This window comes from Akanthomyces muscarius (genome assembly GCF_028009165.1).
Source record: "Akanthomyces muscarius strain Ve6 chromosome Unknown contig_15, whole genome shotgun sequence".
Lineage (NCBI taxonomy): Eukaryota > Fungi > Ascomycota > Sordariomycetes > Hypocreales > Cordycipitaceae > Akanthomyces > Akanthomyces muscarius.
The window spans coordinates 1-26,550 of NW_026611615.1; the positions used below are offsets into that span (position 1 = coordinate 1).

Sequence of the window (26,550 nt, forward strand, 5' to 3'; positions counted from 1 at the left end):
ATCGGCACGTTCCAAGCAGTAATATGTCTGCCAGCGCTTCCGCCGAGCACGGCTACGGCACTGTTAGGCACGGAGACGTGGAGGACGGCAAGCCATTTTCCGACGACGAGACTCGCGAGGTTCACGATGATGGTCCCACGTCCGAAACCAGCTCTGTCCACGTGCAGGATGGTGTCAAGCGGGTGGAGGCCATTACCTCTGTCTGGTCCAAGAATACCATGGTAGTCATGTCCATTCTGTAAGGACTCCGCATTTTCCAGATGTATCGCATAGTTTCAGAAGCAATACGAAGCAAATTCTAGGTTGAAAGTTTCGCAGCTAATGCTTCCTAGCCTGTACCTTGTCAGCTTCGTCGACACTCTGCTCCAGAGCGTGCAGGGTGCCCTCACTCCCTACGTCACGTCCAGCTTCAAGGCGCACAGCCTGCTCGGCGTCACCGACATCCTGGCCGTGATCCTCGGCGGCGTGTGCAACCTCGCCATCGCCAAGGTCATTGACATCTGGGGCCGCGCCGAGGGCTTCGCCGTCATGATCCTCTTCATCATTGTCGGCATGATCATGAAGGCCGCGTGCATCAACGTCGAGATGTTTGCTGCCGCAAACTCCATCTACTGGGTCGGCCACATTGGCGTGCAGTACGTCGTCCAAATCATCTACGCCGACATGACGACGCTGCGCAACCGCATGGTGCTCTTTGGCCTACTGCAGCTGCCCACCATTGCCGCGACCTTTGGCGGGCCCAAGATTGCGGACCTCTTCTACACGCACTCCAACTTTCGCTGGGCATTTGGCGCCTTTTGCATCATCATTCCCGTCTTTGCGGCGCCAGTGGTGGTGGTGTTCTTCTACAGCAAGCGCAAGGCGCAGCGCGAGGGCAAGTTTCCCGAGCGCGTCAAGACACGCTCGTACTGGGATTCTGTCAAGCACTATGCTGTCGAGTTTGATGGTGAGCGCGCTACGATTTGTCTTTTCCCTCCAGCTACTAACTTCGAGTCTGATAGTCGTGGGTATGTTCCTCACCATCTTCGGTTGGAGTCTTCTTCTTCTGCCTTTCAGTTTGGTGCAATACGCCCCTCATGGCTGGAAGACTGGCTACATCATCGCCATGATTGTCGTCGGCGTTGTTCTACTGGTTGGATTCGTCATCTGGGAAAGATTCTTTGCCACCGTCCAGTATTTTCCCTTCAAGCACCTCAAAGACAGAAGTGTTCTGGGTGCCTGTCTGGTCTACGGCTTCATGTTTCTTTCCATCTTCACCTGGGATACGTACTACTATTCCTATCTTCAAGTCGTCCACGATCTCAGCATTACCAATGCCAGTTACGTTCTCAACGCCTTTTCGCTCATGTCTTCAATCATTGGTCCCCTGACCGGAGTGTAAGTATTGTCCCAATCCGAGACAATCTATTCAATTTTCCTGATTTTTCTATAGTCTCATCCGATACCATGGATACTACAAGTGGCCGTCTATTGGTATGACGCCGTTCGCGGTGCTTGGTACTGCACTTCTCGTCTACTTCCGTACTCCTTCCTCACACGTCGGCTACCTCGTCATGTGTCAGCTTTTCAACGGTATTTATAGTGGTGTGTGGGCCATCACGGCACAGCTTGCCATCATGGCAAACATCACCCACCAAGAAACTGCCGTTGCGCTAGCTCTCTACGGTCTGTTCGGCTCCATTGGCGCTGCTATTGGTCAGGCAATTGCCGGTGGCATCTGGACGAATACCCTTCCCCAGCAGTTCTACAAGAACTTGCCCGCTGAGCTCAAGAGCAATGCCACCGAGATCTATGCAGACATTACATTGCAGCTCGGCTACCCTATGGGCAGCCCAGCCCGCGATGCTATTATTTTGTCATACGGCCATGTCCAGAGAATATTTGTCATTGTGGGCTGCAGTTTTCTGCCGCTCTGCATTCTGTGTTTGTTCCTCTGGAGGAATATCAACGTTAAAGATATGGAATCGAAGGAACGGCGCAAGAAGGGCAATGTTCTGTAATTTAGGCGAAGCATTCAAGATCGCGCCATCATCGCATCTTCTTTTCGCGTAGCGCGACGGCGCCCAAATACAAATGGTCTGTCGATCAATCCACGCATTCAGTAATATTTATTTACAGTTGCCTCTACAAAAGGCTCAGCGTAGCAAAAGTCTAACCTTGTCTGCCACGAAGGCGCAATATGCAGCTGTTGCTATTTCTCGAAATACAGTGAGGGCTGATGGCTGCAGGCTGCTCAAGCCGCACTGCGCGCAAGGTCACATCGTCTCAACACCTGCATTTATTAGAAGGGCCTTTTGTACAGCGACCTTTGATCTTCCCCGCATTCTGAACCTAGGCCAGCCTGAAGCCTATCAAGATAAGACAAGCAGTATTAATTGGCGAGAGAGGTGACTCGGCGACATTTGTACTCGACACTATTTTTGAACGGGTTCTGACTCATCCGTCCCTATCGCAGCACATGAGAAAACAGCGACGTTTATAAAGACAGCCTGATTTTTTCCTGCATTCGTCTCATTATCCAATTCAATCAGTTCATGGTCTCTGTTCAGCATGCATCCCTCGCCAAAGCATAGTGTTCGCGACCCGTCGGTCACTTTTGAAGAGTACGTGTACTGGGCGAAGCTTACTCGCACCGAGGAATCAACGGTAAACCAGGCATATCTCGAGGCAGGCAAAAACGGGAAAATCAGCGACCGTTTGGCAGTACAGCGATTGAGCGAGAAGCATGATTTGCCTTCTAAACAGCCTGTCCAGGTCAAGGGTCAAGCCGTGGCTGTTCCCGATGATAGGGACACGGCTATGATGAGCCGAGCGACGCAGCAGGACTGGGCCCAGGCTGAGCGAGCACTGCGGACAACGAGCTGGGGAGCTGTCTTTTTCCTCATCACGACGGATATTCTAGGCCCCATGACCACACCGTGGGCTTTTGCGCAGACAGGCTACGGCCCCGGCGTCGCCCTCTACACCGTCTTCGGAGCCCTCGCAGCTTAGTAAGTACACGCTTGATCGTGTTACTCTCACTGTCTAATATGACTTTTAGTTCTGGCTACATAATATGGAAGTCATATCTAGGTCTGGACTCGGACAAGTATCCGCTGCTCACTTTTGGCGACATCTTCTATCGGCTGTTTGGCGCGCTGCCGCGACATTTTATCAATTTTATGCTGAGCTTCCAGATGATGCTCTTTGTCGCGACCTTGATCCTCCAGAGCGGGCAGGGCATCTCGCAGATCTCGCAGGGGCGCGATGCGATTCATGGTGATGGGCTGTGTTTTGTCGCCTGTATGCTCATCTACATGGTCGCGGGCCTGCTTGTGAGCCAAGTCAAGACGCTGCAGCGCGTGGCGTGGCTTGCCAATTTTGCCGTTTGGGTGAATATGACGATTCTCTTGATATGGTACGTAAAATAATTTGGTCCAGAAACCGTCGCTTTCTTTTTTCTTTTCTCTCTTTTTCTTTCTTTCACTTTCTAATCAAGTTCTAGCATTGGGGTCGTAGTCCATTATCCGCCAAACTTCAAAGCCACGCAAGCTTCGTATGGCAAGGACTTTGGGCCCGGGCCGATTCGCACATTTGCCGCACAGCCTCCCGAGGGACTGGCAAGCGGAGGCTCGGGATTCGTGGCGTCGCTCAACGGCCTCAACCAGGCCGTGTATTCATACGGTGGCTGCATGGCTTTTGTGGCGTTCATGGCCGAGATGCGCCACCCGATGGATTTCTGGAAAGCGCTCCTCTGCGGGCAGGCCTTTATCTACATTATCTACATCTTCTTTGGCATGTTTGTGTACTCATTTCAGGGTCAATTTGCCTTTAATCCCGTCATGCAAGGCCTGTCGCCTTATGCTTTCCAGACGGCGACAAATGTGCTCTTCCTAGTTAGTGGCATCATTGCCGCCACGCTATACAGCAACATTGGCTTCAAAGTTATCTACATGGACATCTTTCAGGACATTTTCAACTTCCCGCCGCTGACCGAGAGGAAGGGCAAGATTGCCTGGGCGATGTGTATACCTCTATTCTGGATTTTTGCGTTTTTGGTGGCCGCAGCCGTGCCGCAGCTCTCATTTGTGTCGGGCTTCATCGGTGCCCTTTTTATTCTCACACTCACCTACACCGCACCTGCGGTACTCGCTCTCGGATTCCAACTCAAGAGCGATGCCATGATTCAGGGCGAGGAGCATTTCGACCCAGGAACGCGGACTTACTCGTATGTCGACACGGGGATGCAGCGGTATTGGCGTGCATACAAGAAGCGGCCAGTGCTCAACACTTTCAATGTTCTGTACACGGCGGGAGGCTTGGTTACAACGGCTCTCGGCGTCTACTCTTCCGTAGAAGGCTTGATTGGCGCGTTTGGGGGCAAGAGTGTTGCTACCAGTTTTGGCTGCAGGCCACCTGTGTAATAACTAGTCACAAGGTATTCTAGCGAAGATCGTATTGAATCCAAAGTTTTATCATAATTAGATCACTATCGAATTTTTTGAACTGCCTAGTATAATCGACATGCCCTGCCCCCAAGAAGTATATTTAACAAAGCCATTTCGACCTTGTGTATTCGCATCATACAGCCCTTTATTCCGGTACTGCAGATCCCATATTATTGTAGTAAATCTGTTTTTACAGCATGGCAACGGCAGCGGCGAGACCAGCAACGGGAACCAGGTAGTTGGCGCCGTTGGTGGGAGCGGCGTTCTGGGAGGAGCTGCTGGAGGAGGAAGCGCCAGCGCTGCCGGAGCTGGAGGAGCTCTTGCTAGCGGACGAGCTGGAAGAAGCGCGGCTGCTGCTGCTGCTGCTGCCGCCGGCGGCACCAGACGAAGAAGACGTCATGGTGGGAGTGGCGCCAGAAGAGGAGCTGGTGGAAGAGGCCTGGCCAGAGCTTGTGGCGCTGGCGGAGGAGCTGCTGCTGCCGCCCGGGAGCAGGCTGGAGACGGCGTCGGAGGCCGAGGAGACAAGGCCGCCGCCGCCGCTGGAGATGAGGCTGCTGGCACCACCAATGGCGCTAGAGATGATGTTGCCCTGGGCGAGAGCGGTGGTGGCGAGGCCGAGGAAGACGACGGAGTACTTCATGATGGGCTAAAGGCGGCTTTTTGGTGGTGGTTCTATATGTAAATGAGACGAAACGACTGTGTGTAGTGTGGATATGTAACGTAGATTTTGCAGGAGAAACTCTATATCAGACTCGTAGCGCGGGAGAGGGATGGGCTTTATAGCCTTTTGAATCTCAGGAGAGATTGCGTAACTTTCCCCTTCTTTCCATCCCTGGGGTCTGTCGCGTCGCTACGAAAAACTAAGATGATCCGTTACCAGTCTAGTCCGAGATGTGGTTCTCGAGCGAGGGCGAGATCGACAGGTGTGTGTACCGGATACGGCCGTCTAGTGCAGACCAAAACAAAACCGGGACGGCTGGGCACAGCGGTTGGCCCGCAAACCACCGCTGAGCCTGGTCATTGCTTGCTCACAGCGCCAGCGTACGGCCACAAGCACTGGATATTAAGTTTTCTTCGCTTGGCTTGCCTCACACCCTCAGGCGAGACTGTGGATTCTTGTAGGCCAAAAACTTGGACGCTTCTTCAGCTACCTCGGAGCGTGGATGACGCATTGCATTGTTTCCGGAGTGACTTTTCCAGACCGAGCGCGGCCAAGAAAGCCTTCCAGCTTCTGGAACTCCCTTGCGCCTCTGGCACACACGATCAAATTGAGCCCTGCCAATCTCTGGCCGTTGGGCGAAAGTCTTGGCGTTGAGATCAAGCTGAGACTCTAGGGGTATTCGCGCGAAGCTTTGAAATGCCATTGGATTTCACGCGCCGGTCTATTGACCTCTACCCGTGTCTCATAAGGGGATTGCGATGTTCCGCGGCTCACAATAAAAGTACCCTGATCTGCCTTGTTGCCTGCTACCAGTACAGCACCTGGAGGGGCGAAAACCTCCCGCGATGGACAAAGAAGAGGTGCGGACCGGATCAGCACTTACTTAGTTGCAGTACATGACGTTTCACCTTCTCCACCCTCCCCAGGTGCAATCCTTCTGGCCCCGCGCTCGCTCTCCTTCGGCTGGGACGAGAGCAGAGCACTTGTAGAGGCCGCTAACAGTCCCTTTGCGTGGGCGCGGTGGAGAGGCTAGAGTGCTGGCCGGTTGTTGTTAGTGGACAGGGCGATTTTGGGTTTACGCTTCTTGCGGCAACGGAAACGAGCCGTGTCGTCATGATTACAACGGTAGAGGGTATTTATTTGCCATTAGTATTGCAGGCTTGTAATAGAAATAACTTTTTTGCTAGCAATTATCCGAGCTGCCATTTTCCACTGTTGTTGAGAAGGAGAAATTGTCCAAGCCAAGACAAGGGAGTTGTCGCAGCCAAGCGTCGATCGGGTAGATCTAGACTGTGGCAGTCTGCCTCATAACGAAAATAATGGAAAAAGATACGACAAAAACATGCAATGGCCCCCTTGTAAATGTCCCCTCTGCATCAACCCCCTGGGACTTATTCATGCTCGGCTTTTGACAGTGTGGAACTCCCTCCTGTTCCCTCTGGCGTATCCTTTCCCTCTCCGGGTCGATGTCTTGCTGCGCCGCGGTCTGATCTTGATTCGGTCTGGTCTGGACCTTCAGGCGATTCACTTCCACTTTTTTTCTCAGTCACTGTAATGGTCTGCTGCACACAGTAGAATAGCACCGATAGGTACCGAGGGGGCGACGCGCAATACGAGGCGAATGATATGATGATCCAGTAGTTAAGAGCACCAGGAATGGAAACCTCGCAGCGTCCCGAAACTAGGAGTGATACGCGTCGAATTTGCGACTACAACTGTTCGGATTCAAAAATAGAAACAGCGAATCCGAAGAAATAGCTGGTATTGCGCGACGCGCGTTTCCAATGCCCATATCCCGATGGGGACTGGCACGAATCACATTTAAAGTACGCACCCTCGAGGCTTGCCAAGAATGGTCAACAACCGCTGATGGAGTCTGAGCCGAGCACGTAGAACTTGCTGTCGGCAGAAAATCTCGGTCTTGTCTCATATTGCAGCAAAACTTTGGTGGTTGTGCGGCGACCGTGGTGACAGCTCCATCGCGAGCGGCGGCTGCGCTGGCGTCTTGAAGTAGACACTACCCGGGAGCTCAACAGAGTCAACCGTTTTCTTCGCCACGAGCGCCTTGTGATAATTTATTGGCACTGGATTGCCGGTGCTGGCAGGTCCAGGTCTAGGGTGATATCCAGAAACTGTTGAAGAATGGCTTGGGTGAGGATAGTATGCGTTGTACAGCCGCGACAATGTTGAATCACCTGTGAAAGGTGCATCCGACGTGATTTTAGAGACACTTCTGACTTTGAAGGCACTTTCTTTGGTATGCTCATATCTGCGGCGCATCCACCAAAATATCGTCACTGCCACGGCCATGATGGCGGCTACAGTTCCAATCACGATTCCAGCAACAGTAGCTGGATGGATCCTTTGATGGCCACTGCCGCCGCTCGCGGCAGTCGCCGAAGCGGAGGGCGTCAATGTCGCACTCGTCGCACTTGTCGCCGCAGACGCCTGCACAGATGTCTTCATTGTTGTTGTTGTCGTTGTGGAAGGCCTCGATGAAGGCTTCGCCGGTAATGCGCCCCCTAGAAACAAGCTTGCATTCATTTTGTTGCTGCTCAGCTTTGCAGCCCTCAGAGCCGATGGCGAGCAGCTTCCCTTGGCACATGGGTTTTCGCTGCAGCAGCCCAAAAAAGGTGGGGAGGTGCTCGCGCAGGTATACCACAGGATAGTGTCATCGTTTCCTATGCATTCTTGCGCCATGATCTCGCTGTATGCGGCCGGGTCAAACGTCGCTGGCCGCATCTTGTCATCTGGGCAGCGGCCGTCGTCGGTGGTGTCGGGGTCGATGGTACAGCAGCCCAGAAACGCGGATTCGTTCTTGCTGGCGTAAAAGGCCGCATTACCGACGCACCGTATACCGAATGAATTCGAGAATGTCATTTTGGTCGATTGAGCCTGCAAGTCGTCGTGTGTGTTGCGCGGAGGTACAGGCAGTTTTGTCATAGTCCTCTGTCATGCTTTTTCTTTGCCACATAGACTTTGACAGGGGATAAGTTTTTCGAATCATGAAGCTCTTTTATCATAATAACAAAGGATGAAAGAGATCCGGAAGTGCTTTTGGGGTCTGTGGTAGGGGCTACTGGCTGGAAATGCCCCTCGTTCTTTGTTGGGTGGACACCGGGCCAGGTTCTGTGACATGCTGTTTGCTACTGCAGGAACTTTAGATCTTATGCACGAAATACATAGCGAGATGAGATCGAGAACTCAAAATAACAAAACTGCAGAAAACGAAACTGTCAAAAGAGGGTCACGAGGCGTGTCGACGTGACTATAAAGCCACTTTGAACCCAGAGGAAGAGCTGTCGAATTGCCGAGTGACTGGCATGACATTTGCTAGTGGTCGGCTACAAGCTCTCACTCTTGTATTGTACTAGCTAATTTATAGTAATTCTTAAGCTGTACATTTCCTTTATCTGTAAAAGGAAACGGGAAACGGGTACCATCTTGACAAGTTTCGCACGACAATGTTGGTGGAAAAGCCGCGACCTCTCACAATTGCGCGCCCGACGGAGAAGGAAATCTGGAGTAGCAGGATGATTGAGTATACTGAAGCCTGCATGGTTACTCTTCTCATCCGCCGTTTCCTTTTACTGTGCTCGAGCTACCGCCTGGCCTGAAGCCCCGCGCAGGAGAAAGGAATCGCTTTAGTCGTTGTATGGAGTTCTCATACAGAGTGTAAGCTCGGCCGGCGAATGGCAGCGCACGCTCTCTACCAAGTGAAGCAAATTGAAAAACCTTCAAATGTATCACTGAACGCGGCGGCGATAGAGAAGTAGTCCAGCAGGTCCCAGGCCTGAGTCGGTGACGGCTGCTTGAAGAGAAATACATGAAAGGGAGCCTATCGCTGTCAAGCTGGACGTTCGTGCGACTCACGTCAGATACAAGGCAACAGAGCTGGGTATCAAAACAGGCCGCACATTTTTATGTTGATGTACATTTATTGTGTCTATATTCTGTTATGTTCTGTATGTCTAGTCCCGCAAAAATTTGAGGAATGCTCTAGCGATGGCAAAGCCGTCGTGCTCATTGGCGACGCGAGCCATGCCATCATTGTACAGTTCGTCTGTAAAGACGCCGACCGTGTGACGGTTGAAGAGAATCTCGGTGACAATGTCTTGTGTGAACTCGGGGTGCCCTTGCACGGCAATGTACTTGCCAGGAGCGTACATGGCCTGCACGGAGCAGATATCGTTGCCACCGAGGGGCACGGCATCGGGAGGGAAGTCGGCGACGATGTCGGTGTGCATCTGGTGGATTCGCTTGTCGCAAAGTTAGCCTTATAAAGCGTCACCGGCAATTAGGGCTGTTAGATACCATCTTTTCCATACCAAAGACCTTTTTGCCTTCAGGTGTCAGGCCAACATCCGTCACGGCCACCTCCCAGCCCTTGGCGTTGCGGCCGACCTTGCACCCTAGAGCGCGGCTCAGGATTTGGTGGCCAAAGCAGATGCCAATGATGCGGACGCGTTTCGTCGCGAGCGCCGCTTGTGTGTACTCGACGAGCTTCAGGATCCACGGATCACTGTCAAAGGAGTTGTGGCGCGACCCGGAGATCAGAATCGCATCGACGTCGTCGAGAGAGGGGTAGGCGTTGAGGTCGTCGACGATGCCGTGGCCCGAAATGGTCAGCTCCTCGTCGAGCTTCTTCGGTGGCGTCGAGTTATCGCACGCCCCTTGGAAGAGCTGTGTGAAGACGGAGGTGTAGTTGCCGATGCGCTCGCGGGTCTGGGGCTGTGGCGTGTCGGCCTCGAGGACGGCGAGCCGGAGTGGTCCGGAGTGAGGCATGGCGGCGGCGCGTGACGAAGGAGGCCGGGGGAGCGACGAAGAGGGCGAGAGGTTGGTGTAGACGAGGCGCAAAGCGATAAAGCAGAGTGCGAAGAGGATGAGACGGAGGAAGAACGAGAAAGGACGTGGCATCGAGGAGAGCGCAGAGACGGCTGATTTATTCGGGGGTCGCGATGTAGGAGGGGCCGAACTCGGATGGCGGGGCGACGCCCGGGCGGCATGGGAGCGCGGCTAAATTGGGACCAAGAAGCTGTTGTAAGTCGAAGGGCGCAATACTGCAGCCTTAAATTTAGTAGTTTGGTTTGCTTCAGTCGGGAAAAGAATCCAATCTTGCTAGAGTTAGATGACTTGCGGTATAAATGCCAGTTGAATTATGATTGTCGCGCAAACCTCGCGACAGCGCACGGGCTGCTGTACGGAGTACTGCCAGCTCACAGCTCACAGCTGGCAGCTGGCAGCTGGCAGCTCCCAGCAGTGGCTCCCTGGCAAGCAAACAGCTGCTATCAGCGCGGACCGACAGCATCTCTAGCCGACCAGCGTACCGCGATACCATCCTTTCTCAACTACACAAAACAAAATCCGAATCCTTCGACTAGTTAATTTACGATATCTGAAGTCGACCAATCCAATTGCTTACAAGTTTACTGTGGTCAACATCTGGCACGACAATGCATTCTCTGACCATCTACTGCAGCGCATCCATGTCCGCCTCCCAACCTAGCGTTGTACCCCGGTACTTGCAATAGCCGGGCTGCAGCTGCCCTCGTACAAACATTACCCCATGGGCACATCACATATCATTTGATCAAATGACTGTTTGGGCTTTTGCTGGCAGCAAAAATCCTCATCGAATGCAAGTTCCCAGCTCGAGACTCTCTTGAGACAAAAGAAGCCGACTCGCCTCGACAGACCGCTTTAGGACTGCGCTGTGACGCACGCACCCCGCAGCATCTGGCGCTGCCCTGAGCAAATAATGTGGCAGCCTTCAGCTTCGACCGCCATGCGTACACTTTTGCTCAACTGCAAGTGTGTTGTACATACACCACCATTACGCAAAGTTCTAGTCTACGCACCCTGGAATACGCGACCGGGCCAAGCGCGCAGCCGGTGTCTGGTGTAGCAATCGAGTGGCTGACTTCTTGCCAATATTGGCGGCATTCTTTTCTTCTTTCACCCGCCGCAGATGCGAGCGAGACAGGCGACATATACATATCTAATACACCGCCCACTGGGAAGCCTTGGTGGCCCTCGTCCTTGCCTGCAGCGACATTTTTTAGTGCACACGCGAGCAAGCATGACGACCAGTACAATATCGCTCAAGACATTCTTGGCTGCAGCCAAGGATGCTCTGGCTATGCCACCTGCTCAGCGTTCTCTGCCGCTGACATTTGTCGTGGGCAATGAGTCGGCTGGTGAGAAAACAAATAACCTCGGCTACGCCACATATGAGTCCTTTACTGACGAGTCTTGACAGACCTCGACTCGCTGTGCTCAGCAGTTGTTCTGGCGTACATTCGATCTCATATTGCGCCTAGGCGCTTGCACATCCCCTTGTCAAACCTGCCTCGGGAGGACCTCGCCATGAGAATTGAACTTGGCCCGATTCTTGCCAAGGCCGATCTCGATGATTCCGATCTCATCACCCTGTCAGAGCTTCCGCAGGATTTGGACCCCAAAGACACAGAGTGGGTTCTCGTTGACCACAATGTCCTCACTGGCGATCTGAGAAAATACGACAGCCGTGTTATTAGCTGCATCGATCACCATGTTGACGAGGGCGCTGTTTCCGTGCAGGCTGCGCCGCGTGTTATCGAGACGTGCGGCAGCTGCATGAGTCTCGTGGTAGACACTTATGCAGATGCTTGGCGCATTTTGGCCCACGGCGAACAGTCGCCAGTCACTACCAAGAATATTAGCAAGGACCTCAACCAGCTCGCGCAGGTTGCCCTGGCCCCGATACTCATCGACACCGTCAATATGACAGCCACCGCCAAGATTCGCCCCAAAGACTCTCGCGCAGCAAAACTACTGGAAGAAGAGCTCATGCACGGCCCCAACTTTGACCAGACGGCATACTTTGACATCATCACAGCCGCCAAGGAAGACCTGTCCCAGCTCAGCCTGCGTGACATTCTCCGCAAGGACTACAAAGAGTGGGAGAATGGCGGAATCAAGCTCGGCATTAGTTGTGTTGTGCAAAATTTCGACTTTTTCCTCGAAAAGGCGGCCTCCACGAGCAAAGAAAGCGGCGAAGATGTGATGCTGCGGGCGCTGCACTCGTGGGCGCAGGAGCAAAAGCTCGACATCGCGTCCATCATGACCACGTCTAATCCGGGCGGCGAGTTTCAGCGACACCTGCTCGTATGGGGTCTTACTGGTGGCGGTAAGAAGGCGGTCAAGAAGTTTAGAGAGGATACCACGGAGAAGCTGAAGCTGGAGTTGTGGAACGATGGCATTTTGGACGAGCCAGGATCCAGGCATGCATGGAGACAGCTTGCACTGGATTCGAGCAGAAAGCAAGTGGCGCCGATGTTGCGCGATGCCATGAAATGGGCCAGTGCTAACTTGTAGCGCCGGCAGTATCAGGAAGATGTGTGCCTGTAATCTAGATTGTTCCTAGACATTTCTCGATGAAAGGAAGCGAACTCTGTTGCTGCGAGAGTGAATTTACGTCTATTCTATGCTATTGATTGATATGCTTTGCAGTTTATTCTTGTTGTTACATGGCTGTGATGATGATACAATGGTATGAGGTTTGATAATACAAGAAAAGTCCTTCTTCTTTCCTACACTCGACAGCTGTGCAACACTGCATCCTACGCCTCGAATCTGCTCCGAATCTCGGCATCCAGCGCATTCTGCCTCTCCACTCTGGCCTCTTCCGTCTGCAGCTCCCCGCGGATGCGCTCCACGTCCCGCAGCATGGTGACAAACTCGCGCCGCTCGAGGTTGCGCGCCTCAAGCGTCGTCATCTCGCTGTCGGGCGGCGGACGGTGCAGCAGCTCCTCGGCCGCCGGGTCCGCGACCAGGATGCACGCGCGCAGCGCGTCGTACAGGCTGCCCGTTGGCAGCACCGGCGGCTCCTCGCGACCCATCTCGAGGTACAGCCAGCGCAGGGCCTCGGTGCACAGCCGGGCGTCTCCCGTAGCGGTGACTGTCGCGTAGGCGAGCTCGTAGAGGGCGGCGCTGCGCGGCTGCTGGAAGCGCGCGGGCACGCGGAGGGCGTCCCAGAAGCGGTCCCAGTCCTGGTGCCGGGCGTACGCGACCATGAGCCGATGCACCTGGTCGTTGGTGGGCGCGATGCGCCGCTCGGTGAGGAGGAACTCAATGTTGGCCTGGGCGCGCTGCAGCGCCGGCCCGTACGCGGGGGAGGATACGAGCGACTCGATGAGCGTGATGAGGATATCGCCCGACAGGAGCGCGATGCCGCGCTCCTCGCCGGCGAGGAGCAGCTGGTCGACGAGCTTGAGCCGCTCAGGGGCGGTGTCGGGGTCGTGGGGTCCGGCTTGGAAGACGTGGCGGATGAGCTGGACGAGGTCTTGGGCGTCCATGGGTGCGCCGGAGGCTTGAAAGTCCTGGATATGCGTTGCGACCGAGTCTAGGTTCAGATGTGTGGCCTGAGGGTCCGCTGTAGTAGTGTTGTCGGTTGTGAGTCGCCGTGCGCTTGTGGAAAAGTATCGCTTCTGCGAGGCATCTTCCATGGCTTGCCATTGCTGGGCGGCCTTGTTGTAGCCGTCTGGCAGCTGCAGCCGGGAAGCCACCTGGTCCGTTAGCTCTTCCGCGGACAGCGGCTCCTGGCCGAGGACCTTTCTGTTGTCTCTGAAGCTCCGCTTCAGCATGCCCTCCCACAGCGCCTCCAGGTCGAGCTCCTGGCGCCGGGCCTCTGTCATACACTGAACCACGATCGTTGTGCCGGCCGCACCGGCGTCGAATCCAGCCATGCGACCCGTTGCGTCAAAATTAGCATCGGCGTCCGACACGCCGTCGTCGGTGTTGAAGCTGACGCAGATCCAGCCAGTGGAGATGCCATTGTCGCCGCGGGGGATGATGTTGGCGTTAGTGCCCATGAGCTTGGCTTTTTTGCGCAGACGGCGCAGCTTGGTGCGCAGCTCCCCGGCGCCAATGAGGCCGTCAGCTTTGGCCTCGAACTGGTGATGTTTACGTATCCAGCGCACAAAGCGGCCGGCCGAAACATGGAGATGCTTCTCGCTGCGCGCTGTGCCAAACACCATGATGAGATTTGGACCAAGTGCGGCATGCGGGTCAAGCTCTCGCAGGTCAAAGAGTGCGAGGTCATCCAAGCCCATGTCCTCGAAAATGTACTTCATCATGGGCTCGACGACAAGTGGCGCACCTTCTGGGGCGACAGGCAGTGTTTGCTGGTGCTGGCTGGGCGGATGCTGAGGTGGCTCCTCGTCCAGGAACCAGGGCGTGTCTTCTTCGTCGGTCTGTTTCGTCTCATTCGATACATTATCGATAGCTTTTGTTGTGCCGTCTTCGATCCGGTGACGTCTCGTGGTCGACAGGTTCCGTTGCTGGATGTGTAGTGAGGAATTTGGCCTAGACAGCAGACGTTGCGCTGATACTGCAATTACAGGCCGGCCCGCAGCCAAAACGGCTCGAAACAGGCTGGTCTGGCAGCTGCGACAACTCAAACTCGCCATTGCAGGCCGCGCAATCATTTTGGCGGCTTGAAGAATAATTGCCAGTTGCTGCAAGGAAATTGGATAAATGCGCTGCAGCTTGGCCAAAAATTGTTTAGACCCCCAAGCTCCATTACTGTTAGCTTGCCGGCGTTCGCCACAGCCACGCCAAGGTCGAGTGGGGACATTTCCTGAGCAGAAAAATTGGCTACACGTGACCCTCTTCAGGGGACGCTGGGCCTCCTATGGCGACAAATTCTCTGGAGCCGGGGGCAGTCCGGCTTCGAAAACTTCTTGCGCCATCTGTGAAGCAAGCTGTGCTGGGGAGGCAAGCTGTATTCTACTTGTATTTCGGCCGTTTCTGTTGTATTTTTGTTTTTACCACATCAATGATTTAATCCTCCCCTCTTCGAATATCCTGCGATTACCACGACAAGCGCACTTGGCCTCGTCTCGTGCAGAGCACGTCTCGTTCGCAATGCTTTCCAGGCAGGCTCGCCGCGGCGTGTCTGCCACTCGAGCAATGCCATTTAGCCATGCACGACCACAATCACGATTGATACCCGCTCGATTTAATGCATTGTCCATTACTCGGCGCCACATTTCCACCAGAACACCAGGACACTGGCGCATAGAACGATCAGAGAACCGTGCCCAACGACCTCGCTACCGAGCTCTTGCAACGGCCGTCGATGACTTCAAACTCGACAATTCTGTTTACGGCAACTTCCCGGCATCCCCCATGGGAGCGTTTCAGTCTCCTCTCCGACCCTACGATTTGTCTCCGTTCGACCCTTCCTCTCCCCTCACGATACCCGAGGCACCCGCCACCTCCCCGGTCCAGACTAAAATCAGCCCCCACGGCATCCCTGGAGAAGCAGACGACATGCTTTTAGTCTTTGATGCCTGCATCAGAGTTGGGAAGCTGGACCGTGCCGCTCTGGTCCTGAAACGGATGAACTTGTACCAGAGTCTTTCTCCCGAGGAGCGCATCCTCCTTCACAACCAGTACCTGAGGGCCTCACTGGTGCAGCTGAGAGCGAGCCCAGATCGACGACGGGCTGAACAGCTTCACAAATTTTACGAAATGAATATTCGCAACAAAGGCCTGCCTCAGACAGCCGAGACTGTCGCCTGCATGCTCAAGGCGTCCATACTCTCCGAACGTGGCGCACGGCTGACTCGCCTTATCACGCGTTACATGGGGATGGCCCCAGGCGAGTCTGGATTACGTGTTCTGAGCATGGCCGAGATTTTAAGCGACCAAGATCTTGCTGTCATTACTGCCCAATGCCCAACATACAACTATTCTGCCGAGCCAGAGTTTGAGGACGATATTATTGATGAGGCTGCCACGGATGATGCATACCTGACACCGACGGAAACGACTCAAATTTCTCCCTCATCAGGCGCTGGAGCTACACCCGAACTCGTACCAACCCCTCAGCGAGGCGATTCGCTGACTGCCCTGAGGGACGGCCTGAAGCTGGTTTCGAACCTTGAGGCCTTTGACGCGTCAAACCTCTCCAAGGACGATTTGCATAGCTTGCAGCTCCAACTTGAACGTGATTCGATCAGTGCTGCTGTCAATAAATGGAGGAACCAAAACAAGCAGCTGCAAAAGGTTGGAATCACGACTGGCCTGAGTGGACCTAATAAGGAAGGCTCCCTGGCTAGCTACACATCGTCATGGCTCAGTGCTATGGAGATACGCATACAGGATGAGATTGCGCAGGTTGAAGTATCGGAAGGCAAGGAGGTCAAGTCGGAAAGGGACATCGAACGATGTATTTTCGGCCCCTTCATTCGACAAGCAGACCCTGCGCGACTGGCCGCGGTTACCATTCTCAGCACGCTTAACGCTGGTACTCTGCTTGGAGTCGACAAGGGCATTGCAATCCAGAAAATCATCAATACTGTCGCCAAACAAGCGCACGAAGACATTGAACTTCAGAAAAAGGAAAAAAAGACGGTCCGGCGCCGCAAGGTCACATACGATGCCTCCAAAGCGAACCTTGACGAGGTCGATTCTGCGTCACAGATTACAGAAAGCAAAGAAGCTGTCAAGCGGATCGAGGAATCTACCAGCCAGCCATGGTCAACGCAAATCAAGGCTCAAGTCGGAGCCTTCCTCGTCAAAGCCCTTCTTGACTCAGCAAAGGTCAAGGTCATCACACAACACCCTACAACTGGAGAGCTGGTCAGCCAGTACCAACCCGCCTTCACCCACATTCAGCAGCCACGCAAAGGCAAGAAGGTTGGTATGCTCATCATGCACAACACCCTCGTCGAACAGCTCAAGCGTGAGCCACTAGGCGATTTTCTTGCCAAGCACCTGCCGATGATTGTCGAGCCGAAGCCTTGGAAGAACATGAATGATGGCGGTTTTCTTGAGAGCAAGACTAGCGTCATTCGAGTCCAGCCCGGCAACGTTGAACAACGACTCTATGCCAAAGCTGCTGTGGAATGTGGTGACATGAAGCAAGTTTTCAAGGGCCTTGATGTTCTTGGCCAGACGGCATGGCGGATCAATCGTGATGTGTTGAACGTCATGATGGAGGCTTGGAATTCAGGCGAAGAAATCGCCAACATGCCAGCTTTGGAACCAACATTCGACATGCCCGCTGAGCCTGACTCGACGGTTAACCCTGCTCTACACAAGAAATGGATTCGCGACATCAAGGCCATTGAAAACGAGCGCTCTGGCTTACATTCGCAGCGATGCTACATGAATCTGCAGTTGGAAATCGCGCGAGCGTTCCGAAACCAGACCATTTACTTCCCACATAACGTCGATTACCGTGGCCGTGCTTATCCCATGCCTACGTATCTGAACCATATGGGTGCCGACCACGCACGAGCTGTGCTATCATTTTCAAAGGGCAAACCTCTAGGCGAAGCAGGTCTACGATGGCTGAAGATTCATTTTGCCAATGTCTACGGCCTCGACAAGGCCAGCTTTGAAGAGCGTGAAGCCTTTGCAAACGAAAGCGTTGATAAGATCGTCGAAACTGTGACCAACCCACTCAACGGAAGTCGCTGGTGGCTCAAGGCCGAGGATCCATGGCAATGCCTTGCAGCTTGCTTTGAGCTCAAGGGAGCGCTCGACATGGAGGACCCAACCACTTACATCTCTCATCTCCCAATCCAGCAGGACGGTACTTGCAACGGTCTGCAGCACTATGCTGCCCTGGGTGGTGATACGTGGGGCGCAAGACAAGTCAACCTGGAGCCAGGCGACCGGCCTGCTGATGTTTATTCAGCTGTCGCTGACCTAGTCAAGCAGGCCATAGCCAAGGACGCTGCAGCAAATAACAAGTTTGGTGTTGTGCTTGACGGCAAGATCACTCGAAAGGTGGTCAAGCAGACAGTCATGACCAACGTGTATGGCGTTACATTTGCTGGTGCCAAGAAGCAGGTTTGCAAGCAAATTGATGCCTTGTATCCCGACCTGGGCAAACAGTGCGGAATTCCGAACCTGATGCTGTCGACATATATCGCCCGACACGTATTCACTGCCCTTGCAACTATGTTCCGTGGTGCTCACGATATTCAGTATTGGCTTGGCGAGATTGGTGGACGCGTCTGCCGGGCTCTGACGCCTGCTCAGCTGCAGCATATCGCTGACGAGTATTCGAATGGGTCGGCTAGCACCAAGACAGGCAAGGCAGGCAAGGTCTCCAAAGCAGGGAAATCGGGCTTCGACGAATTGACTAAACAATTTCGTTCCACGGTGGTCTGGACGACGCCGCTTCGTATGCCTGTCGCTCAGCCGTACCGCAAGACGACTGCCAAAGAAATCCGAACCTGCCTCCAATCTCTTGCATACCACTCTAGCGACTCTACCGACCCCGTCAATAGGAGGAAGCAGCTCCAAGGCTTCCCACCCAACTTCATTCACTCCCTCGACGCTAGCCATATGCTTCTCTCTGCGCTCGAGTGCCACGATCGTGGCCTTGACTTCGCAGCTGTCCACGATTCCTTCTGGACCCACGCCGCTGACGTCAATGTCATGAATGAGGTCATCCGTGATTCGTTCATCAAGATTCACGAGGAAGATGTCATTGGACGTTTGGCTGCCGAGTTTGAGACACGACACAAGGGATCTCTGTTTCTGTCTCAAATCGATGCTGCATCGCCAGTTGCCAAGAAGATCAAAGCTCTGAGGAAAAAGAGCAACCTCTCTCCAAGAGAAGAACTCCTCCTCGAGCACAAGCGGAATTCCTTGCGTCTTTCTGGCAATCCATGGGATTTGGAAGCCGCCAAACAAATCATTACGCCTGCTGCCGTGTACGAGGAAATGGCCGGCGCAGAGCCCGACTTGGGCATCGCAGAAGATATCCGTGACATTGGCCTTGGCGAAATCTCGGCTGAAGATGCCGCGGCTGATGCGAATGAAAACAAGAGAGCGCTTGCGGAAGAAGGCTCAGATTCCGCTGTTGAATCTGAGCTGAAGCGATCCCATGCGCTTCTCAACGAGATGGACGGCTCCGCTTTCGAGAATGCAGCCCTCCGTGACCGACCTAACACAAAAGCCAAAGCGGCCAACAAGAAGCGACTACCAGTTCCCGTCTGGCTTCCGCTGACGATTCCCGACATTCCCAAGAAAGGCGACTTCGATGTCAGCCGCCTGCGAGGAAGTCGATACTTCTTTTCTTGAATAACCATTTTCCTGCAACTATACACCATTTAAAACGACATTTGTAAGATTACGAGGGGAGTTGAGAGTGCGGAAGGAGTCAACATTAGCGGTTTTTTTCTTCTCTTTTGGCGCATAACATTTTGCATACCGAAAAATAACATGGGGAGAAAAAGTGCCCGGGCATATAAAGTTTCAGCGCGACCAGCATGCATTTACCTGGAGTTTCCATTCTTCATTATTATTACTAGGATCTTTTTTGGGTTGGGGGGGAGATGGAGGAATTCGATGTATATATCTGTCAAGAAGATGACTACGACTTCTGCTCAGTGTAGGAATAGGCAGTACTGCCCAGCATCAATCTTGCAAGCCTTGAGCTGGTGTACATTACAATGTAAATTCAGCAAAACATTCACACAAAAGAGTCACATTGACATTACGAGTGGAAGGTATTGTTCGTAATTACAGTGTTGAACTCAACGCTGTGCTTTATTTGCAGTTTTTCTTTATTTTGGGCTTCTATATATCGGCTCTGTACCATATTTCCCCTGTTGGCCATTTTACCTGACGGTAGCGCCCTTGAGAGTCTGCACAGTGCAGACACCGCCTGTTTCGGTGACGAGCTTGCCCAGGTCCGTCTTGCCGAGGGCCTCGACAGCTCCGGCGTCAAAGACGACGTCGAGCGAGTCGGTGGTGGTGAAGCCGGGCTGGAACATCTCCCAGATCTTCTTCTTGGGGTTGAGGACGCCCTCGGGCTCGCCCCTCCAGCCCTCGAAGAAGACGCGATCGCCGGCCTTGGAGTCGGCGGGCGGGGCGACGAGCTCGACGGGACCCTTGTGGTCGTCGACTTCGCCCTCCTTGATGCGTGGCGAGGCGGCGAGGACCATGGCGCACGACTTGACGCCGCGCATCTTGACGGGCTTAAGGTTGCAGACGACGACGACCTTGCGGCCCTGCATCTCGGCGAGGGGGATGAGCCCGTTGAGGCCCGAGCACACGGTGCGGCACACCTGGCCCTCGTACTCGGTCGTGTCGTCGTTGGGCTTGTCGCCCATGGCAATGGTCGAGACGTAAAGCGAGTCGGCGTCGGGGTGGTTGATGGCCTTGAGGATGTGGCCGACGCGGAGGTCAATCAGGCACGGGCTGAGGGGGGCGGCGGCCGGCTGGGGCTTGGGCTGCTTGGGCGCCTTTTCCTTCTTTTCCTTCTTCTGCTGCTTCTTGTTGTCGCCTGTGACGGCCTCCTTGGCGTCGGCAGCGAGCTCCTTGACCTTTTCCTTTGTGCGGTCGACAATGTCGGTGGTGGTGGCAGCCACGCCACCAGCGGCGCCGGCACCACCAGCGGTGGCGGCAGCCGCGGTGGCCTTTTCCTTCTTGAGGCGCTCTTTTTCGGCCTTGGCGTCGACGACGGGCTTGACGTAGCGGACGTCGTCCTGGTCGACGGCGACCTTGCCCTCGACGGCGAGCTCAAAGACGGGCGAGTTCTGGACAAAGTCGAGGTGGCGGACAATGTTGGGGCGGCCCTGCTCGCCGGTGCGCTCGTCGGCGGACCAGGCGGCGACGACCGGGGCGAGTGTCTCGTACAGCGAGACGTCGGCCTTGGAGGGCTTGCTGCCGAGGACGGTGGTGCGCGTGGCGAGGTGGGCGTTGAGGGCGTCGAGGTGGCCCGCGTTGTCACCGTCGGCGCCGGAGCGGATGCTCTCCGAGTTGGCGACCCATTTCTGGATTTCCGTCTCCTCGGCCGGCGTGAAGCTCTGCGCGCTGAGGGCGGCCATGGTGGACTGGAGCTGGCGGCGGAAGTTGGCGGCTGCTGCTGTGCTGGTACGGCTCCGGAGGGGAGTGGTGATGGATCGAAGGGCGAACAGCTTGGCGACAGCTATTCGGGATTTTTTCCTGAAATGGAACGGAACAGATCTCTTTGAGACAGAACGTGATTCGAGGCTAGAGGACAAACGTGAGGCTTGTCACGATTCTGATGACTCGACCTGGGAGGTGGGGGAGTTTGGTGGGATGTTGTTTTTTCTGCCAGAGGGGTGCCAAGGCGGTGTGTTGGAGCTTCACTGGCTGGTGCCATTGATACTCGCGTTTCTCTTCCTGCACTATGGGTTGTAAGATCGTTAGCTACTCTTTTCATCATTGTCGTTTGTGCTGCAGACTGCCAAAATACCCCTACTTTTCTTCTCCTGTGCAATCATGTTGGCTTCGATTTGCTCAATCGCAGCTCACAATGCCTGCCAACAGCCACCAAACCACTACTAAGGGTCGGCGCTAACACTCCGATCATGTCGAGATGAATAGAGAACTTAGCCTTTTCCAAAATCCCCCATCGACATTTGGCATCCATGCAAGCCTTCCAGATAAGGCTGTGTAGAGTTGGCTGTGTGGATATGCTCAGTTCTGCCACATGTACGACACCGGCGGCTACAGAGCGGAGGACACCGGGACTGGATGCTTCTGACATCCCTCCTTTACCGCCCAATTTCCCGAAAGAGATGGTGCGGTTAAAATATATGCAACTCACGTACGTAGCAGTAGCACAAATACTCACCAGGTCATTCTCAAAGATGAATAGGCATCCCGGCTACTGGCGGTGAAGATAATACGCGACGAGGCCGTAAGCCGCGATGCAACGCCCATTCTAGCCGCCCAGGTCGGGTCCAGGCAGGGGATATTTATCCAATCTGTCGCAGCATTATTCAGGACGCTCCGCTGTGGCTGACCGGGGCAAGCCTTGAAAAGACAAATCATGCACTGCCAACATGGAGGATGCTTTGGTTGGAAAATTATCCACAACGAATCTTTCCTCATTTGGTGCTATGCGCCGCTCGAACACAACTCTAAGCGCCAGGCCTCAGCTGCAGCCTTCTGATTGGCGGCAAGGGCACAGGGTGGCCCTCTCGTCGGGGTTCTTATTATAACGCTCTGCGCAGATGCCTTTTTTTGCCTTTCAATAACTTCTTTCCATGTTTTTCTTGGAATCAATATTTACTACGCTCGTAGTTCTCGGACGCTTTCGTGCCACTGCGACTACTTGAAAAGGTTCACGCCAAACCGTCCTGGAAGAAAATGACATCTCTAGCGCCACTGACGACTGTTTTTACACCCAGTCCGTCCTGTGCCACTTACACCGGTTACGCAGAGTTTGTTGATCCCAAGGAGGCTCGTACCTGGTCAAGGGTCCCTTAGCGACAGATGGGTGCTACCCATCAGGCTATAAGCCGGCGTCAACTGACCAATATTATACGCCTGGACAGTGTCCCTCCGGTTACACCGTGGGAGGAGCTGCTGGGCTTTGAAGAGAGAACTTCTTCCCTACGAACGATGCTCTCTGTTGTCCCACGTACGATATCACCACATGCCGGTATTGACGAATTCATGTCTAACTTACAGAGTTCAATTCAGAATCGAGACAGGAGCTTTCCGTCTTCGTTACAGCAGTAGCTCAAGCGATCCTTCTTTGCCCACCACGTTTCCGTGTGTACAGATCATCACCAACACGACATCATTGCTGCCTGTCACTCGGGTGTCGGCTGGATTTACGTCCACATTTATCTCGACAATTACCGCGGCAACCATTGGCGCTTACGGAGTGAAGATCGGATACACCCCAGATGACAAGCTCGAGCAGTCTCCAGACCCTGAGCGTTAACAACGCGAGGCTTACGTTTGGTGACCAGGGTTTGGCGCGCAATCACGGCCTTAGCCCAGAAATGAAAGTGGGCGTTGGTGTTGGCATATGTGTCGTTGTTGGGCTCATCGCATTCGGTGTCCTTCTTCTTCTCGGACGAAAGCGCAAGACGCGCCCGCATGAAGCCACACATAATGACACTTTACTGTCCGAATCACACAGTCTAGGCTCTACCTTCCATACCCACCGCAAGCCGTTCTCATCAGTACAGTCTTCAGATATGTCTACGGAGTCATCAAGTGGTGACGAGGATTATCATGCGGTGAGTATGAGCGAGGTTCCGAACAACGCAAACAATGGCGTCAATCAACTTCAGGAGCATCGCCGACAGCTCTTTGACGGCGCCTCTCTCTGGACATGGGAGATGCTGTCCTTGTTTGTGAGCGCTCTGAGCCTGGCTTCCATCATCATCATTCTCAATGTGTATGAAGATCGACAACTGGATGAATGGACGCCAAAGATTTCGATCAACGCCGTCGTATCTGTTTTGTCGGCCGTCTTTAAAGGCTCACTTGCAATGCCAGGGACTGAAGGTAAGCTGGGATACCATTCTCGAAGCCTTCAAGTTTTCTAACTAGTCGGACTAGGAATAAGCCAATTAAAGTGGCTCATATTCACGCAACAGCCACAGACTTTGTCTGCACTGGACGTGTACGACAGGGCAAGCCGAAGTATTTGGGGCTCGGCGATGATGATATTTGGACAGTTCAAGTCTGAATCGAGAGCGTAAGTAGAGGTCACAACACAACAAAACCAGAATGCTAAGACATTAAACAGCTACCTGGCCAGCTTCGGAGCAGCGCTCGCTTTAATTGCTTTAGCTACAGATCCTTTTGCGCAAGCTACAATGTCGTTCTATAGCTGTGCGCGAAACGGAACAGAGATTGCAAGTATTCCTCGAGCAAACACTTATAATGTGATCAATGATAAGTACAACCCCACTATATTTAAAGCTCCCTTCAACAAGGTGATGCAGTTGGCTCCGTACCGCGGTCTCATTGATCCACAAGCGGGCAGTTCTGCTAGTGTCTCGATCTCATGCGCTACTGGCAATTGCACATTTCCAGACGATGGCGGCGCGACATTTAATAGTCTGGCAATGTGCTCTCAGGCATGGGACATTACTGACCGAATTGGAGCTGAAAAATCTCCTTCTTCTTATGGATACGAGTATTCTTTGGGCCCTGACATAGCTACTACCGGTGACGGCTTGAACATGAGCTTTGTCGCGGGGCCTCATACATCATTCAAGGACTCGGCCGAAAGTCTGGAACCGCACTAGCCTCCTCGACGTATACATAATGAGCATGTTATGGGACAACTCAACAGATTGCAAACCACCCCTTTGTGGCAAATACTACAGTGGTCGCAATATTCATCAATTTCGGCCGTCGGCGTTTGTCTTCTCTCTTTCACCTTGCGTTCAAACCTTTTATGCCAGCGTGGTCCGCGGTGTGTACAGTGAAAAGGTTATCTCTGAAGAGTACCTACACCACATGCCGCAGTACCCCAGGGGGTCGATGTGGCAGCTGGCTATGAATCGCAGCATAATCAACGGCAAATGGCAGCAATGTACCGGAACTGCTACTCCAAATGAGATCAACACCGTTCGTGTGGATTCAATACCTGCTGGGATAGGATCTTTTCGGATACCACACAACTACTACCCACCGGAATGTGTGTTCGAGTTCTACCAAGGCTATTACTTGGCTGATTTTCTCGGGACGTCATTCTTCTCACCTGCCACTTCGCACTCTTCATCTGAATCTAAGCCTTGGGATGGTCAACTTTGGCGCAACGGCACTACTGACATTGATGTTGTTACCAGCTTCGCTAAGGGCCTGGCACTTGCAATCAGCACGCAGATGAGGACAGACACGACCGGCCCGGAGATGCTTCGAGAGATGCGTGGTACGGCTTTGGTGGAGAAAACATGTATTCGCATACACTGGGGATACATTGCATTTTTTGCCGCGGTGTTTACCTTGGAAGTGTTGTTCTTGGGCACCGTCGTGGTCATGGGCTCTCGAAGCAGGCTGCATATGGATTGGAAGTCGTCAGCCTTAGCGGTCGCCTTTTTGAGTGCAGGAGAGTCACAGAAGGGCGGGTGGCCCGCGGAGAATTTTGAATCAGAGGAAAGCCTACAAGAGGCAGCGCGGTCGATCAAGGCGTCGCTGATGCTCGATGACTTGGGACACTGGCGGCTGAAAGCACAAAAGAAATCGTGGGGGGCTAGTTAAAGGGTGCAGGCATGACTCATGAGAGACTTTGTATACAAAATATAGTTTAAGCGCCTATCTTGAGCATTTCTTCCCGCACAAAACGCCATGATTGAGGGTATTCGTGCAACAGCTTATAGCCAAGCACATTCTCGACTAGATTCAGCACGAGAACTGGGGGTAGCAGCGTCAGCTCGCGGCTGTCGTGCGGTGCAATTGTAAGTGCGTCGTAAACAACTCCAAGACCGAATGCGCTCTTGTTTAGACGAACGTTCATCAAGGGAGGCTTCACCTGTCAGAACATGGTCACTGGAGTAGTAAATAGTCCTCGGGGGGCTGACTTACACGGTCGGAGCGGCTGGGGATGGCTCGGCACCACTTTTCCAAGTAGCCCGCGAGCAGCTCTAGCGACGGCGAGTGGCTGCATTGTACCTCGATGCAGCTCCCTCGATCGTACACAATCAAGCGATACGGCGGTTGCAACTGCAAGACGTCAGGCCGCGGTACATCGTTGAGCGTTGGTAAGAATGTGGCGCCCTTGGCAGGAACCGGTGCCACAATCGAATCGGCCCCTCGGGCCGGAAGGGAGAGCCTGGGGTCACCGAGGTCGGCCCATCCGTCTGGCGCAGGTGACTCCTTGGCTTCAAATACACCGAAAATATCGGCGCGAAGCTCGGCAGCGTGATCAGGCGCAAATGTAATGCGAGTGCTTGGCAGCGCCAGGGTAAAAGTCGACGACGACGAGCTCCAAGTAGTGCCCGCGACTCCAGGCTTGCCAATCTATCCCGGCTACGGTCAGTCACAGGGACCCAAAAAAAGGACAAGGATTCTCAAGCCGCTTTCTTACATTGACCAAGAGTGTTATAGTCTTGATGCCAGTTTCGCCAATGTTTTCGAGGAATTTTTCTGCCCACTCCTCGTTGGCGGCATCGCTCAAAAGACTGTCGAGCTCCTGGCACCAGATGCGTATAAGTGCGGCGACGACCGTCACAAACTCACCTGCGTCTTGGTACGCACTCTGCAGTCCTTCCAATAGAATGGCAAAATCGGGATTGCATCGCACCGGCCAGCCAACTGTTTCTTGGACGCTGCGGAGAGCCTTTTGCGCATCGGAGCTCTCAGATTCCCACAGGTCGCGCACAGTAACACGAGCTTTCAGTGGCCTTTTTACCCCGTGTTAGTCAGTAGTCAACGAACAAGCTTGCCGTTGCAATACATACAGTGGCATCTCTTGCGACTGTCGATTTATTGGACTGCAAATCAGAATGAATATGCGTCGAATCCAAGAAGGCAGCCTCTTCTTATTCACTAGCCGGCTGCCTCTTCCTTTGCTCATGGGTAACCGCTGGCTGGTCGCGTTTCGTCCCATTTTAGCAACGCAGTGCCTGGCAAAACGCCTAACGGGGCCGATGGAGCTTCAGCTTCGTGTGGCGCCTCCACGGTGGCTGGGCCGGCAGGTCCGGGCAGCAGCTCCTGACTGTACGCGGAATT

General features: G+C 53.8%; 11 protein-coding genes across 14 annotated transcripts; 5 read left to right on the top strand and 6 right to left on the bottom strand.

Annotated features, from left to right (window-relative positions):
* Nucleotides 1-23: 23 nt before the first annotated feature.
* Nucleotides 24-2,000, top strand: LMH87_007726 (uncharacterized protein; the record flags this gene model as incomplete). The annotated part of the gene is made up of 4 exons (XM_056198788.1): nucleotides 24-238; nucleotides 333-946; nucleotides 1,002-1,377; nucleotides 1,433-2,000. The coding sequence occupies 4 exons, from the start codon at nucleotides 24-26 to the stop codon at nucleotides 1,998-2,000; spliced, it is 1,773 nt and encodes a 590-aa protein (XP_056057586.1).
* A 550-nt stretch (nucleotides 2,001-2,550) lies between these two features.
* Nucleotides 2,551-4,403, top strand: LMH87_007727 (uncharacterized protein; the record flags this gene model as incomplete). The annotated part of the gene is made up of 3 exons (XM_056198800.1): nucleotides 2,551-2,990; nucleotides 3,041-3,397; nucleotides 3,485-4,403. 3 exons carry the CDS (start codon nucleotides 2,551-2,553, stop codon nucleotides 4,401-4,403), a joined length of 1,716 nt encoding a protein of 571 aa, XP_056057587.1.
* Nucleotides 4,404-4,617: 214 nt separating this feature from the next.
* On the bottom strand, nucleotides 4,618-5,067 carry LMH87_007728 (uncharacterized protein; the record flags this gene model as incomplete). Its single annotated transcript, XM_056198811.1, has 1 exon — nucleotides 4,618-5,067. The coding sequence occupies one exon, from the start codon at nucleotides 5,065-5,067 to the stop codon at nucleotides 4,618-4,620; it is 450 nt and encodes a 149-aa protein (XP_056057588.1).
* Nucleotides 5,068-7,351: 2,284 nt separating this feature from the next.
* LMH87_007729 (uncharacterized protein) lies at nucleotides 7,352-7,968 on the bottom strand (the record flags this gene model as incomplete). Its single annotated transcript, XM_056198822.1, has 2 exons — nucleotides 7,352-7,610; nucleotides 7,748-7,968. 2 exons carry the CDS (start codon nucleotides 7,966-7,968, stop codon nucleotides 7,352-7,354), a joined length of 480 nt encoding a protein of 159 aa, XP_056057589.1.
* A 1,091-nt stretch (nucleotides 7,969-9,059) lies between these two features.
* LMH87_007730 (uncharacterized protein) lies at nucleotides 9,060-9,873 on the bottom strand (the record flags this gene model as incomplete). The annotated part of the gene is made up of 2 exons (XM_056198834.1): nucleotides 9,060-9,347; nucleotides 9,403-9,873. 2 exons carry the CDS (start codon nucleotides 9,871-9,873, stop codon nucleotides 9,060-9,062), a joined length of 759 nt encoding a protein of 252 aa, XP_056057590.1.
* A 1,183-nt stretch (nucleotides 9,874-11,056) lies between these two features.
* LMH87_007731 (uncharacterized protein) lies at nucleotides 11,057-12,444 on the top strand (the record flags this gene model as incomplete). Its single annotated transcript, XM_056198845.1, has 3 exons — nucleotides 11,057-11,285; nucleotides 11,348-11,558; nucleotides 11,613-12,444. The coding sequence occupies 3 exons, from the start codon at nucleotides 11,057-11,059 to the stop codon at nucleotides 12,442-12,444; spliced, it is 1,272 nt and encodes a 423-aa protein (XP_056057591.1).
* A 245-nt stretch (nucleotides 12,445-12,689) lies between these two features.
* Nucleotides 12,690-14,555, bottom strand: LMH87_007732 (uncharacterized protein; the record flags this gene model as incomplete). The annotated part of the gene is made up of 1 exon (XM_056198856.1): nucleotides 12,690-14,555. One exon carries the CDS (start codon nucleotides 14,553-14,555, stop codon nucleotides 12,690-12,692), a length of 1,866 nt encoding a protein of 621 aa, XP_056057592.1.
* Nucleotides 14,556-14,604: 49 nt separating this feature from the next.
* On the top strand, nucleotides 14,605-19,176 carry LMH87_007733 (uncharacterized protein; the record flags this gene model as incomplete). 4 transcript variants are annotated; one of them, XM_056198867.1, is made up of 2 exons in its annotated part: nucleotides 14,605-14,654; nucleotides 15,129-19,176. In XM_056198867.1, 2 exons carry the CDS (start codon nucleotides 14,605-14,607, stop codon nucleotides 19,174-19,176), a joined length of 4,098 nt encoding a protein of 1,365 aa, XP_056057593.1. The 4 variants fall into 4 exon arrangements, with proteins under 4 accessions (XP_056057593.1, XP_056057594.1, XP_056057595.1 ...); XM_056198870.1 differs by lacking the exon at nucleotides 14,605-14,654 and having other exon boundaries at nucleotides 18,046-19,176; XM_056198868.1 differs by lacking the exon at nucleotides 14,605-14,654 and having other exon boundaries at nucleotides 18,274-19,176.
* Nucleotides 19,177-19,715: 539 nt separating this feature from the next.
* LMH87_007734 (uncharacterized protein) lies at nucleotides 19,716-20,927 on the bottom strand (the record flags this gene model as incomplete). The annotated part of the gene is made up of 1 exon (XM_056198881.1): nucleotides 19,716-20,927. One exon carries the CDS (start codon nucleotides 20,925-20,927, stop codon nucleotides 19,716-19,718), a length of 1,212 nt encoding a protein of 403 aa, XP_056057597.1.
* A 1,836-nt stretch (nucleotides 20,928-22,763) lies between these two features.
* LMH87_007735 (uncharacterized protein) lies at nucleotides 22,764-24,122 on the top strand (the record flags this gene model as incomplete). Its single annotated transcript, XM_056198892.1, has 3 exons — nucleotides 22,764-23,373; nucleotides 23,428-23,566; nucleotides 23,618-24,122. 3 exons carry the CDS (start codon nucleotides 22,764-22,766, stop codon nucleotides 24,120-24,122), a joined length of 1,254 nt encoding a protein of 417 aa, XP_056057598.1.
* Nucleotides 24,123-25,126: 1,004 nt separating this feature from the next.
* On the bottom strand, nucleotides 25,127-26,287 carry LMH87_007736 (uncharacterized protein; the record flags this gene model as incomplete). The annotated part of the gene is made up of 4 exons (XM_056198905.1): nucleotides 25,127-25,345; nucleotides 25,405-25,839; nucleotides 25,907-26,222; nucleotides 26,280-26,287. 4 exons carry the CDS (start codon nucleotides 26,285-26,287, stop codon nucleotides 25,127-25,129), a joined length of 978 nt encoding a protein of 325 aa, XP_056057599.1.
* Nucleotides 26,288-26,550: the final 263 nt, after the last annotated feature.